At 47.3% G+C, this 13,773-nt stretch overlaps 1 protein-coding gene across 3 annotated transcripts in view; it reads right to left on the bottom strand.

Moving 5' to 3' along the window:
* Window positions 1-13,773, bottom strand: part of ANK1 (ankyrin 1) — a 1,318,767-nt gene that overhangs the window by 296,346 nt on the left and 1,008,648 nt on the right. For all 3 annotated transcript variants that reach the window (XM_078666235.1, XM_078666236.1, XM_078666234.1), the window contains one exon: window positions 3,873-4,019. In XM_078666235.1, coding sequence (XP_078522361.1) covers window positions 3,873-4,019 — 147 coding nt within the window. The remainder of the gene's footprint in view (window positions 1-3,872; window positions 4,020-13,773) is intronic.

Here is a 13,773-nt window from a genome sequence, read left to right as displayed (position 1 = left end):
GAGTTTCACATATAGCACATGCCTGCACTTGAGGGACAGTAGTGTCTGTTTAGCTTCCCAGTGGTAATGTTTAAAACATGATTGAAGTTAGAGACATAGCCTATTTGAAACGTTTTGAAGAAAGTACTGGGAACGTAGAGTACCCATACCCTTCTGAAGATAGCTTTGTATGCCCATCAGGTATTCTTCTACCAGTCTGAGGACTGTGAAGCTTTGAGTAAGTTCTTTTTCTCACCGTGAAAGAGTTTCTGGAGTGGGACATTCACCTTGGGTGGCGCTCCTCAGAAACTCAAGACGCAAGTTCAATATCCCCTTTCTTTAGTTGCCCTCCGATCTAAGAAGGATGGACCCCTGATTTAGAAGGGGATGTGAGGTAAGACAGAGACTTGCTTGTGAGGTTCATTCCTCTCTTCTGACTCATTCGCAGGCTGTGGGTCTTCCTGATTTAGAGACATAGAAGTCCTTCATCACCAGTGAAGGGCTAGATGTTGAAGGAACATCTGAAGTTGAAACCTCTTGATGGAAATATCTGCATAATCTCATATGAATATCAAGATCTCATGATGGGGAACTTGTAGGATTTTACTCTTTGCTCCCATCTACTTGGACTATTTAGAGGCTCAGACAAAAGTATGTATCACAAATAACTATCATTACAGAGATCTGGAGACATGCTAGGGTTTGAGAGCATTGTGAGCTATATCTATCTGCGCATGCACAAGTAAGGTAAGCAATATCAGTCTGCACCTGAACGCACAGTTAGCAAGGTGTATATATATATGCAGTCTGCAAATGCACACACAACATATGTCCTGTCTGCTTATTTATAAATGACATGATATATGTTAAGTCTGCAACAACAGACATGGCGTATATTCAGTCTGCACATGCACACGCTACATAGTGTATATCCTGCGTGAACATGCATACACACGATATGAGGCATATCATGGCAGTACATGCATATTATAGAAGTACGTTTTGTCCTTTGTACATCATTTTGTTTTGCCAAAACATTATTTAAGTCCCTTAAAGTAAATAAATCCTGTCTGCACTTTGACACACATGACGTGAGGTATACCCTCCCTGCACATGCATACACAGCATGAGGTATATCCTGATGTCACATGCATAAACATGCCTTGTGCCACATCCTGGCAGTAACCAATATATTTGACATAAGTTTTATACTTTGTAATTTACTTTGCTGCGGGCCATTGTAAAAGTACCCTAAAATAACTAATTCTTGTCTGCAGATGTGCACAAACAACATGAACTATAGCCTCTGTGCACATGCATACTTAGCATGAAGTATATCCTGTCTGCACATGCAAGCACATGTAGTGGTGTATGTACATGCACCACTTGTGGGTACAAGAGCAGTCTGCATATGCAGACATATAAAGTTATATATAGCTCTTAACATATTTACACGCGCAAAGTATAATGCATACATACTTTCTGCAGACTCACTCGTGAAATAATGGATGTACTGTGAAGAAACACTAAGGCCCTCGGTTGGCCGGACTTTGCAGCAGAGATATAAGATATAGGAGAGAAGGAATTTAGTTTACTTGCTGGAATCTCCATTGCAAAGCACGGCCATTACGAGGTTTTCCCCCCCAAAACTGAGAATAACTACTCGCACCCAGATTTACTGGGCTTTTCCTGAAAAAACTCTAGGTGAAAAAACACTGACCGTTTCTGCCTGCAGGTAGAAAATTATGTCAGTGGGTCTGCTGGTGTGGGTGTTGAATGGCATGGCTGGAGTGGAGGGCAAGCTTGTTCCAGTCCTCGTGTAAGCATTAACTGCTCTCCCTGGACTGCTGCAGTAATTGTGTTGGGGGAGGAGGGTGGGGGTGGGGTTGCAAAGTTGTGTTGCTTGCAGCAGCTCCAGCCCCTGCCACATCTCTGAGAGGCCCTTTCTTCACCGGGCCGTAATTATCAGGTCGGTAGATTTCAGGTCCAATAATGATGATCCGAAAACTGCCATAAATGCAAAGTATGTTATTTGATCCAGAGTTAATGTTCTGGGTGAAATTACACATCTTCGTAATGAGGGCCTAAGTGTGGACTGCGCTATCTACACATAAATCCTGGCTTTTATCCAATTGATAAAAGCCATGGAGTCATGGAGATAGATGTGTGTATCATCTGAAACATGTGCACAGCCAAATTGTTTCGTGTAGTCTTTCAACATACTCAAGAAGCGGACGCCTCTGAGTTGCATACAATTCGAGAAGTCATACTTCCTTCACATTTGGAAATCTGCCAGAATCAGACTGCTTTGAGGATTGATGTGAAGGGAGTGATCAAACTACTGTTGAGAAAAGACGTAGGAGGTCAACCCAGAGTTCAAAGTTCAGAAATTGTGGCATATGTTTGAGGTTTTTGCCATAGGTCAAAATATTCTTCAGATTAGAGGCCATGGTAGAGGTGAAATGGCTGCTCTTGACACTGAAGGTAATGCCAGAAGTCAATGGTGTCCATGAAATTGGAGGTCAGACTGATGTTAGAGGGCATGGAAGATGTCAGATTGTATTTCGGACTGTGTGTGACAAGAGAGGTGAAATTGCCACAAAAGCTGTGGCAGACATTACATTTCAGGTAAAGGGATTAGATCATGGCACAGATCAACGCCCCATTGAGTTTAAAAGTTGTGACAGTATTTGTGAAGTGGCTTTACTTGGAGACTATAGTTATGTTTGAGGTTCAAGTGCTATTCAAGTTCAAGGTGACAGTGACTTTGTGGATGGTCATCATAGCAGCGGTAAAAGTAGCCTTGGGCCTGGAGAGCATCACAAAAGACAGAGGGTCCTTGAGGTCAGCCCGATTTCAGTGGTTACATCAAATGTTAGCAGGCTTCGAGGCTAGACATAACTGTGCCATAGAAGCTGGAGGACAAGTCGGAGATCAGAGCACCTCTAAGTGGAAAGAGTGCCCTTCAGGCTGGAGATGAAAATGACACTGAAGCTCAATATCACGGCACAGGTCAACTTACTCTTGGGCAAAAGGAAAGATTGAAAGGGGGCAAGGCTTCTAGATTATGATAGCTGTACGTGTACCATTAAGATCAGAAGTTATTTGTAAGGATTTGAGATGATGAGAGTGGTGAAATAGTTTGGAATTTTGTGGTGATGTAAAGGTTGAATGTCAAGCAAAGCTCAGATTCCCTTGTGACTCATGGCAGAAGTTGGGTTTAATCGGAGATATGCAGTGGTTGAAGGTCAGGAAGATGTTGAAGTTCAGGCAGAAAGTCGAGATTAGGTGACCTTGAGGATGAAGGATAGAGCATATGTTGCTAGCCAGTGACAACATTCAGAAGTCAGGTTAAGGCCTGGCAGAGACTGAAGAATCAGAAAAGTAGTTGACGGTCTGGTATCGGCTGAAGGGTAGCGTACATTCAGTTAGGGGGTCAAGCAGATATTAAAGTGCAGGCTGAGGCTGGAGGTCAGGGACAGGTGAGAGTACTTAGTGGTCGGTGGTTAGGTTGACGTTTAAAGTCAGGTAGAAGCAGGGGGTCAAGCAGATGTGGGTCTTGCAGACATTGGAGGGCAAGCAGTGGTAGGTCAAGCAGAGGTTGGATGGAGGTAAAAGATCCAGTAGGTGTGCCCTGACAATGGAGGTCAGGCAAGATGTTAAGGGTAATGGTTAAAGCTGATCCCAGGCTGACACTTAAGGTCAGACAAACTATAGCGTTAAGGCAGAGGTAGGGCTCAGGCAGAGCTTGGAGGTAAGGCACAGCCTGGAGGTCAGAGTGGACTATGGTAGGTGATATGTTAGCTGAGAGTGATGCAATACTCCTTCCCCAGTTCTTCCACATGACTGAGCGCATGCAACGCTTCTGATTGCCTGACATAAAAGAAACATACCATTCATCTGTGATGGCGAAAGAGAATAGTCCCGTTCATTGTATCGGCGGTCACCTTTCAGACAACGACTCTGGCGCCTTGATCCTTCCAGCATGTTCACAATTTCACTCCTGTCGATATTCCGCAAAGCTGTGTACAAACTCTCCACTGTAGAAAAGGAAGAAAATAATTATGACATACATACAGAATTGAGTATACACGTCATGCAATTCACAAACTAAGCAAGGCCTTCAGAATGTGATACGTGAACATCTGTAGCACAGAGGCATGCAGGCGTGCAGAAACTTTCTCCAAGGGATGGCATAAGATGACTTTACATCCCTGGGGGTTGTTTGATAACTTATCTCAAATTCAGAGGAGTCATACAACAAAATAGTACATGCGCCGTTCTGATCCGGCTGCGCCCCTGAGAATGTCTCAGCGACTGTCTATTTGCACTGTCAGAGCTCAGTCAGTCTCCTTGAGTTTGTGCACAATCAGAGTCTACCATAGAGGGTATCTGTATATGTACACTCATAGCTTGTCGTAAAAATTCTTTGTGTACATTCAGAACTTCCTCCAGTGATCCTTTATCTGTGTCTCACTTCAAAGTTTGTTTTCATGATTGTTTCTGTGTCTGTGCTATGTCAGTTTGCCTATCTGTCGCGCAGAAACAGCACTTGTCAATCATTCTCCATCTGTGCTGTCAGAGGAAGCCTCAGTTTATCTTGCCATGTGTGCACTGTCAGTGCTAGAGATAACACTTCTCTACCGATGAGCAGGTAGCACGCGGCTCAATCTTTTCCTAATGAGGCACATCCTGAGCTTGTCTCTGTAATTTCCTGTGCACAGTCAGAGCTTCCCTCTACTATTTTATATGCATATTGACAGGGGAAAAGATTAGGAGCCTTATATCAAAGAACCCAGTTGTTAGGAGGGTTTCCAAAGGTACACTGGGCACTTGATCATCCATCTATCAGGTATGCTAGCTTAGAACATCTCTGGCTGGGTATTAAACAACTTGAAGCCATTTGTAACAAAGGCTGCCAGAGGCAGTGCAGAATTCAACCTGACCCACAACTATTTACCATTCGGAAGTGCCATAACGCAGTCTGACTGTGTGTACATGGATGGACTCTCGACGTGCAAACCTCTTTGTGGCTCATCTGGACACTGACTTCCATGACACCTGCGACTGCAAAACATTAAGATGCCTGCAATAAATTGATAATCTTCTGATGTGGACTTTGGGATAACAGGAGCCCATACAGTTCTGCAGAAGATTTGACATTTCTTAGAAACAACCATCACCATAAAATACAAGTGGCTACGCAACACAGTATTTTTCAAACCAACAGACAGCTCTCTGAAGAACACAATCTGGCACCTGTAGCATGCCACATTATTCAGCCAGGATTTATGATACAACCAGATATGCTGAAGTCACATCAGAGAGGGACGAAAACACAAAAAATCTGAGACCTGACTTTAAAAACCACAGGTAAAACCACATAATTGAGGATAACCAAATGCACAGAGAAACAATGATCACCTGGAGCAGCCTCTCAGAATATGAAGAAAGAGAGGCCCAAGATAGTCCCACTTATCGTCACGTACAACCCACATTTAGAGCCCCCACACAAGATTGCTAGGAAATTACCACCTATTCTACAGCAAGATAAACAATTCGAAGAGGTCTTTCCAGACATCCCCCCTTAATTGACAACCAGCCAGTGTCAAATGATTTATAGCTAGAAGTAGATTACACACACATACAATGGAGAAGGGAACAATGCTGTCAAATAAAAGAATTGTCTAACCTGACAATGCTGTGCAAAAATAAGAGGTGTCTAACCTACCAGAACATCCACACTTCTAATAAAATCAAGCAACAACAGCACATTAGGAAAGACTAGAAAATTAATCAAATATTCTTTTGTGCACCCAGAAAGCTGTATAAACTGTTCGGCGGGTGGGGGTGGGCGGGAGGGGGATAAACAAGCCAAGTGCTACATAAGCAAAATCATTTTCACTAGCAGTATCAAGAGTCCATACAAAGATAATGTTGCTAGTGAACACTTTGAAAAACAATGCAGTACCTTTAAGTAAATTCGTGACAGATTCGGAAAGGAATATTTTTGCATGTAAGAGCGTACAGCTGTTCAATATACAGAGAAGTGGTCTACACAGGCACAACAACTTCTTCATGATCCATTGTAAAACACCCACACCTTTCTCTCTATCCTCAGAGTGCACCGGTTGTAACATTCTGGCCTGACACCACACACTCCTTTCTGAGGCACTCATCTGCCTGGGGAATAACCTTGCCCCAGATCATCCAACCAACAGAGATGCTTAACTGAAATATAACTGGTTCGACCCAAGCTCATCAAACTTTAAAGAAGCACCTACTTAAAATGCAACTGACTGTACCCAAGCCCTGGCACAAATCAAGGAGTGATTGGTAGGAAGAGGTGTGATGCCGCGGCCAGGGCGACTGACGCTGGAATCTGGGGATCACGGTTCGATTAGCCCAGCACCATGTAACTCTGGGCAATAGTTTGCTTAATCTTCCCGACGGTCCCCAGCGCCTAGAGATCCTTACGGGTGAGTGTTCGTGCTTTACAAATGTGGATTATTATTATTACTAGCAGCCCGTCCCGACGTTGTCCGGGAGGAACAGGCTTCCCCGACCCCCGCCCTGACATTGTCCAGCAGCCCGGCCCCCGCCCGGCCCGTCCCCCGCCTGCCCCGACCCTCGCCTGCCCCGACCCCCGCCTGTCCCGACATGGGCCCCTTTACCTCAGCCGCCGCTCCTCCCGCCTGTCCGCTGCTGATATACTGCTTTAAATATGTCTGTTCTTCTTTGCAGAGGTGTACAGCTGACCAATCCGTTCTACAGAGTGTACATTGGCTGGGAAAGCTTACATCATAGCTAATCTTTTTGGCCTAGAGGTGTGTTAATGATTGCTGTTTCGCCATAAAAACACATGATCCTTCTCTTTTCTCCTGCAGCCCGGGCCCCCGCCCAGCCCGTCCCCCGCCTGCCCCGACATGGGTCCCCTTACCTCAGCCGCCGCTCCTCCCGCCTGTCCGCTGCTCGCACCGCCGCTGGCCTGTCCGCTGCTCCTCGCGTCAGCGCTCCTCCCCCGCGCCATGTCCGCCGCTCCTCGTCACGCTCCTGGACGCCGCTCCTCCCCGCGCTCCTACGTGAGCACGCACGTCGCGGCCGGCGCTACTTCGGAGGGACTACTTTTTTTTTACTGTAAATTTTTTAAATAACGTTTTTTTTTTAAATTTATATAGCCTATAACCATCTACACACCCTGACGATTCCAACGGTGTATCGGGTGTGTGGATTGGCGCTGTGGTTCCCGAGTTTACCCGCCTCAAAGGCTGAAAGTTCTTCCTTTATTATAGTAGTATATATTATTATTGACCTAGCAAGGGGAAACCTTGCCAAACCTCTAGCTGCACACACTTTGACATCATATGTTACTGATGCCACCTCACACCTTCAAGCTTCTATAATGAAAGGGAAAACAGATGACTGACTATGCCTACCAATGTTAAACTCTAGTCATCAATCTAACATGTTACTGAATCTGACAGTCTACCCTTCTTTCTTGTGACACCAGCAAGCATGTTTTGTAACTGATTGCATGTTTCTGCCTCGACACGAATACTGACTGATTAGGTAATTATTAACTGTCTCCCAGCCTAACAATGTGAATGACTACGGCAGCCCCAATGGTTGCCCAGGCAGACTGACTCAGCATGTGACTAAACCGACATTGGCACTTCTTTCCTTGCTATTACGTGCATGCCACAGCCACTCAGATACTTCTAGCATGGATGACCCATAGGTGAACCTAGAAGGTAACAGACTGCCCCAGTCCCCCAGTCCTTCCAGAAAAACGAAGAACTATAGTTACTTACCTGTAAACTGTGGTTCTCCAGTATTGGTGTCTTTCATAGATTCACATGCTTGAATATCCCCCGTCGTCGAAGTGGGAGTCCCACGGTACATAAAATAGCAGTATATATGCATGTATACATGAAAATATAACTAATAAAATATACATACATATAGTGCAGTAAATTGTAAATTCCAAAAGTACCATAGAACACAATAGGCCCATTGAAAAGCCTAAGGGAGAACTCACTTTAGTAGCATATCAGAGTCATTATGTGTTGGATCACATTCCAGCCAATCAGGCTGTAGCCTCCTCTAGAACCTTCTCCTCAGAAGCCCAAGTCCTCAGATTTTCGTAGCACAGAGTAAGTAAAAGTGCCTGAGGAGAAGAGAGCCTCTGAGGGGAGGATGGGAGGGTCGCATGTGAATCTATGAAAGACACCAATACTGGAGAACCACAGTTTACAGGTAAGTAACTATAGTTCTTCTCCAGTATTAGGGGTGTCTTTCATAGATTCACATGCTTGAATAGAGTAGAAAGCAGTAAATGATCACATAAGTCATAAAGGTAATACATCAAGCAAAGAAGGTAAATATATATGGTAATAAGCAATAAATACCAAAACATTATTACTAGAAAACAAAACCTTTATGACTGGAGGTGGGTAGCAACAGAGGCTCACCTTTACTGGAAAAGATTCCGCAGCACCGCTTGACCCACTGCCGCATCCGCGGCGTCTGTTGATTGCAGGCAGTAGTGCTTAGTAAAAGTATGGCTGCTCGACCAAGTAGCAGCTCTGCAGATCTGGCGTAAGGGTACCCCCGCAAAAAGGGCAGCCGAAGTAGACACTGCTCTAGTTGAATGAGCTCGAACAGGAGCAGGAAGGGGCTTTCCAGCCCGTTGGTGGCAGAAGGATATGGTAGAGGAGATCCACCTGGTTATAGTCTGCTTGGTAACAGGTTGTCCTTTGCAAGTTGGACCATATGCCACAAACAATTGATCAGATTTTCTGATAGGTGCAGTTCGTTGAATGTAGAATTTGAGACAACGTTTCAAATCTAATGAATGCAATGACCGCTCAGCTGGAGTTTGCGGAGCAGGAAAGAAAGTTTTCAGAATTACAGGTTCGTTGAGATGAAAGTCACTGGGAACCTTCGGGATGAACTTAGGATTAGTTCGTAATGTCACAGCTTCTTTGGAGAATTTTAGGAAAGGAGGCTGTATGGTAAACGCCTGGATGTCACTGACACGTCTTGAGGACGTTAAGGCGAGTAAAAGAGCAACTTTCCACGTGAGAAATTTAAGAGTTGCCGAGTGAATAGGTTCAAATGGTGGTAGAAGTAGTTGAGACAAGACCAAATTCAAACGCCAGGCAGGCGGAGGGCGACGGATAGGTGGAAACATCCTAAAAAGGCCCTTGTAAAATTGTTTAATGATCCTTGAAGAACATAAAGATGTGGAACCATCATGGCGGAAACGGGAAATCGCCGCCAGAAACACTTTAAGAGTTGAGTGGGACAGACCTGATTTTGCCAGGGATAAAAAGAAAGGTAAAATTTGTTCAGGTTTTGCAGTCATTGGGTCCAAATCCTTGGTGCGGCACCAGACACAGAAACGTTTCCACTTGAGTTGGTACGTTTTTATGGTGGAGGGAGCGCGAGCCCGCGCTAACACCTCCCTGCAGTCCTTGTCAATAGTTAATCGTGCAAATTCATTGTACTCAGGTTCCAGGCATGGAGTTGAAGGTATGCTGGATCCGGATGACAAATTTGTCCCTGCTGCATCGTGAGGAGGTGCGGCAGAGGATGGAGTGGCAACGGATCGGACTGCGAGAAGAGGAGCAGGTCCGTGAACCATGGACGTCTCGGCCACTTGGGTGCGATCAGGATGATGCGACAAGGTTGGAACCTCATCCTGTGTAACAAACGAGGGATCAGAGGAAGTGGAGGGAAAGCATAGATGAAATCGTTCGACCAATCGATCGAAAATGCATTCCCGCTCGACTCTCTGTGGGGATGCCGACTTGCAAAGCGTGGGCATTTCTTGTTGACAGCAGTCGCGAAAAGATCCATCCGTGGCTGGCCCCACCGCCGGAAGATGTACTCGACCGTGGGCTGATTGAGTTCCCACTCGTGATTGTCTGATGACGCTCGGCTGAGTGAATCCGCCAGAACATTGGCCACACCTGGCACATGAATGGCTGTGAGATGAATTTGACGTTGGATCGCCCGATCCCATATTTCTTGTGCTAGTTGAGAAAGTGGAAGAGACCTCGTGCCGCCCTGCTTGTTGAGGTAGTGCATGCTGGTGGTGTTGTCCGTCCTCACCAGCAAAGTGTGTCCCCGCACTAACCTCTGGAAAGATTTGAGGGCTAAGAAAATCGCCAAGAGTTCCAGACGATTGATGTGCCAAGTTCGTTGTATTGCTGTCCACTTCCCTTTCACAGACATGCCGTCGAGATGCGCTCCCCAGCCTTCGAGAGACGCGTCTGTTGTAAGCGTCAGAGTTGGGGGTTCGTCCTGGAATGAACGGCCTGCAGATATGTGTGGAGGGTGAGCCCACCACTCCAGCGCTTTCTGTATGCGAGGTGTTAAAAGGACCTTGTCCTCGAAGGACCCCGACACCTGTTTCCACTGCCTGTCCAGTTCCTCCTGGAGAGTCCTCATGTGCAATCTGCAATTTGGAATGAGGTGGATGCACGAGGATGCCATGCCAAGGAATGATTTGAACATTCGGACAGAAACGGACAGTTTTGATTGGAGGGAGCGCACCATCATTAACATGCGGTCCTGTCTTTCCCGGGAAACGTACACTTTTCCCTGCCGAGAATCTAGCAAGGCCCCGAGAAAATTTCTGCGTTGCGAAGGTTGAAAGTGTGACTTCTGGCAATTGATTGAAAGCCCCAAGGCGTGGAAAAGGGAGACGCAAACTTGAGTGTGCTGCTCCGTCTGGTGAAAAGTGCTTGCCTTGATGAGGCAGTCGTCCAGGTATGGGTAAAATTGGATACCTTGGAGACGTAGGAAGGCAGCTACGGGGGCCAAGATCTTGGTAAAAACCCTTGGTGCCGAGCGGAGGCCGAATGGCAGGACTTTGAATTGGAAGTGTAGCTGTCCGACCGTGAAGCGGAGATACTTCCTGTGTCTGGGGTGGATTGGCACATGGAAGTAAGCGTCCTGAAGGTCGATTGTGGAATAGAACTCGCTTGGATTGAGAAAATTCAGAATTTGGATCAGGGTTAACATCTGAAAAGTTTTTGAAATTAGAAATTTGTTTAGAGCTCGTAGATACAATATTGGACGCCATTCCCCCGACTTCTTCTTGACCAAGAAAAAGCGGGAATAGAACCCCTTGCCGCGTTGACCTTGCGGCACTAGTTCGATGGCTCCTTTTTTGATCATTAAATTCACCTGGGCCAGAAGGTCCTTGAAATGAGGGGGTGGTGGCCCCGAAGGTGGATGATTGGGTGGAAATTTTGTGAATTCCAGGGTATGTCCTTTGGATATAACGGCCAGGACCCATTGGTCGGAGGTGATTGTAGACCATTTGTAAAAGTATTTCGAGATGCGACCTCCAAGATGTACGGTCGGCAAAAGGAAGGGTCTGAGGCAGTCACTGCTTTTTGGTGTTTGATCCACCTCTATAAGTGGATTTCCTTTGGTAAGGCCTGGAGGTGGATTGTCGAGTTTGAGATTGATAGGCACCCCGCTGTCTGTTATCGTTGTAGGTGTTGAATGAACGATATTGACTGGAGCCACGAAAAGTAGAGGAGCCTCCGCCCCTACCCCGTGCACCCCGAAAAGGCCGTTTCTTGTATTGTAGGCTTGCCAGGGATTTCGCAGTGTCAGTGTCCTTTTTTATTGCCTCAAGGGCATCATCCACATGTTTGCCAAACAATAATTCTCCGTTATAAGGCAAATCTAGGACTCTTGCCTGTACTTCAGGACGGAAAGTGGTAGAGCGCAGCCAGCCTTGACGCCTCAAGACTGCAGCCCCCGCCAATTGTCGAAATCCCGTGGAGGAAATATCGAGTGCACACTCAATGATTTCGGAAGAAATCAACTCTCCCTCGTGAATAATCGCCTGTGCTTCTGTCCGGATAGCCTCAGGCAGCTGAGGAATCAATGCAGCAATCTCGGACCACATCTGGCGGTCATAACGGCCCAGTATAGCCAGAGTGTTTGCCGCCCTCACTGTAGTAGCCGCCATGGTCGTGAATTTCTTCCCTATGGAATCCAATTTGCGGCCTTCCTGATCAGGAGGAGACGTGAGTGGCGTAGCAGGATTGCGCGATCTTTTTTGCGCAGCCTGAGTAATTACCGAATCTGCCTTCGGTTGAGACACTAAGCAGGCCGGAGAAGACGCCGGTGCTTTGTATTTCCTGTCCAATCTGGGTAAGACCGCAGGAACAGAATTGGGACGTTCCATCAATTTAAGGCCTTCCTTCCAAATATATTCCACGATTGGTATAGTGTGGGATTGCCTCTGTGAGATGTCTTCAAAGTCATATAGAAAGCAATCACTTTCATGCTGTTGTTGTTCGACTTTGAGATGAAACCGTTTTGTAGCCCGGATCATCAAATTGTGGAAATGTGCCATGTCCACTGGGGGCGAATGTAGAGGCGAGGTGGGCGGAGTGGAAGGTGTTTGAGCCCTATAATCGTCCCACTCATCCATGCCGGCGTCATTGTCGTCGTCATCTGTGTTGTGAGGATCCGGATCCTCATCTCCAGTGTCAGGGCGAGTACCATCCGGTGAAGCCGGTGAAACTGGTGTAGGTGCCTGAGGAAGTTGCGGTTGAGGCTGCGGAGGAGGCAGTGGTGCTGGAGAAGCAGGAGTAGAAGATGGAAACCTGCGGTTATAATCATCCAGCATGTGCTGAAGGTTCATCACCAAGGACAGAGGTATCTGGGTAACAGGCTCTGAAGGCACCGGTTCGGACGTATCAACAGGAAACAAGTCAGTCCCATCTTCGACATTGTCCACCACCTCACCCTCGTCACTATATTCCTGGCACTTAATGTTCAAATCCGAAGGACTTGTTGCCTGTTTAAATAATCCTTCCACTTCCGAATCGTTTCCGGATTCTTCCTCACCAGACTGGAATAATTTGTCTGGAAGACGAGCACCACTCCTCACAGGACTCAGTTGGATGAGTGGTATGGTCCGCAAAGAAGAAGCAGTAACCACTGTGTAGATGGAAGCCGTCTTCGGTAGAGGTTGGTGCGACGCCAACGAGCCCGTTGGCGTAAATGCGGCACCGTCAGCAACGCCCTGAGGCGACTTGGACGGGATTTTCTTCGTCGACGAGGATTCCTTGCCCGTCGACGAGCCCGTCGACGGGAGCGGGGCTTTGTTCGTCGACGAGAGTGGAGCTTTGGCCGTCGACGACGAAGGCGTCGACGGTATGAGAGTAGTCGACGAGGCCGTCGACGAAGTAATGCTGGCCGACGGAGACGTCGTCGACGGGGGCACCGTCGACGGGCCCGTCGACGGGGTGCTGGGTGGAGGCTTGGTCTTCGTCGACGATGGATGCGCCGACGAAGGATGCGTCGACGGCTTCGTCGTCGACGGGGCGCTGAGTGGAGGCTTGGTTTTCGTCGACGGTGTATGCGTCGACGGCTTCGTCGTCGACGGTCTATCCTTGCCGGTCGTCGACGAGATTTTCACCACTGAAGAGATGGGTCTCACCTTCGAGGTCGCCGTCGACGAGGTGGTCGTCGTCGACGTAGCGCCGGTGGACATGGAACATGTCGTCGTCGACGTGGAGGTGGTAGAAATGGATTTCGTCGACGCTGAAGACGTCGGCGGGCGCGACGACGAGCCCGTCGACGAGCCAAAACCAGATTTCTTACTGGTAGGTAAGGCTTTGGGCGCAGACGTCAGAGAACCAGGTCCCGTAGACGTGCCCTGAAGCGAATCCTGTGGGGAGACAATCCTAGAGGACTCCAACAGTCTCCTCTTCTTGAGAAAAGGAGAAGGAGCCTCGGTCTCAGACCCACGCTTCT

The sequence above is a fragment of the Lissotriton helveticus genome, chromosome 11 (assembly GCF_964261635.1).
Source record: "Lissotriton helveticus chromosome 11, aLisHel1.1, whole genome shotgun sequence".
NCBI lineage: Eukaryota > Metazoa > Chordata > Amphibia > Caudata > Salamandridae > Lissotriton > Lissotriton helveticus.
This window is presented reverse-complemented; position numbering and strand designations above follow the sequence as displayed.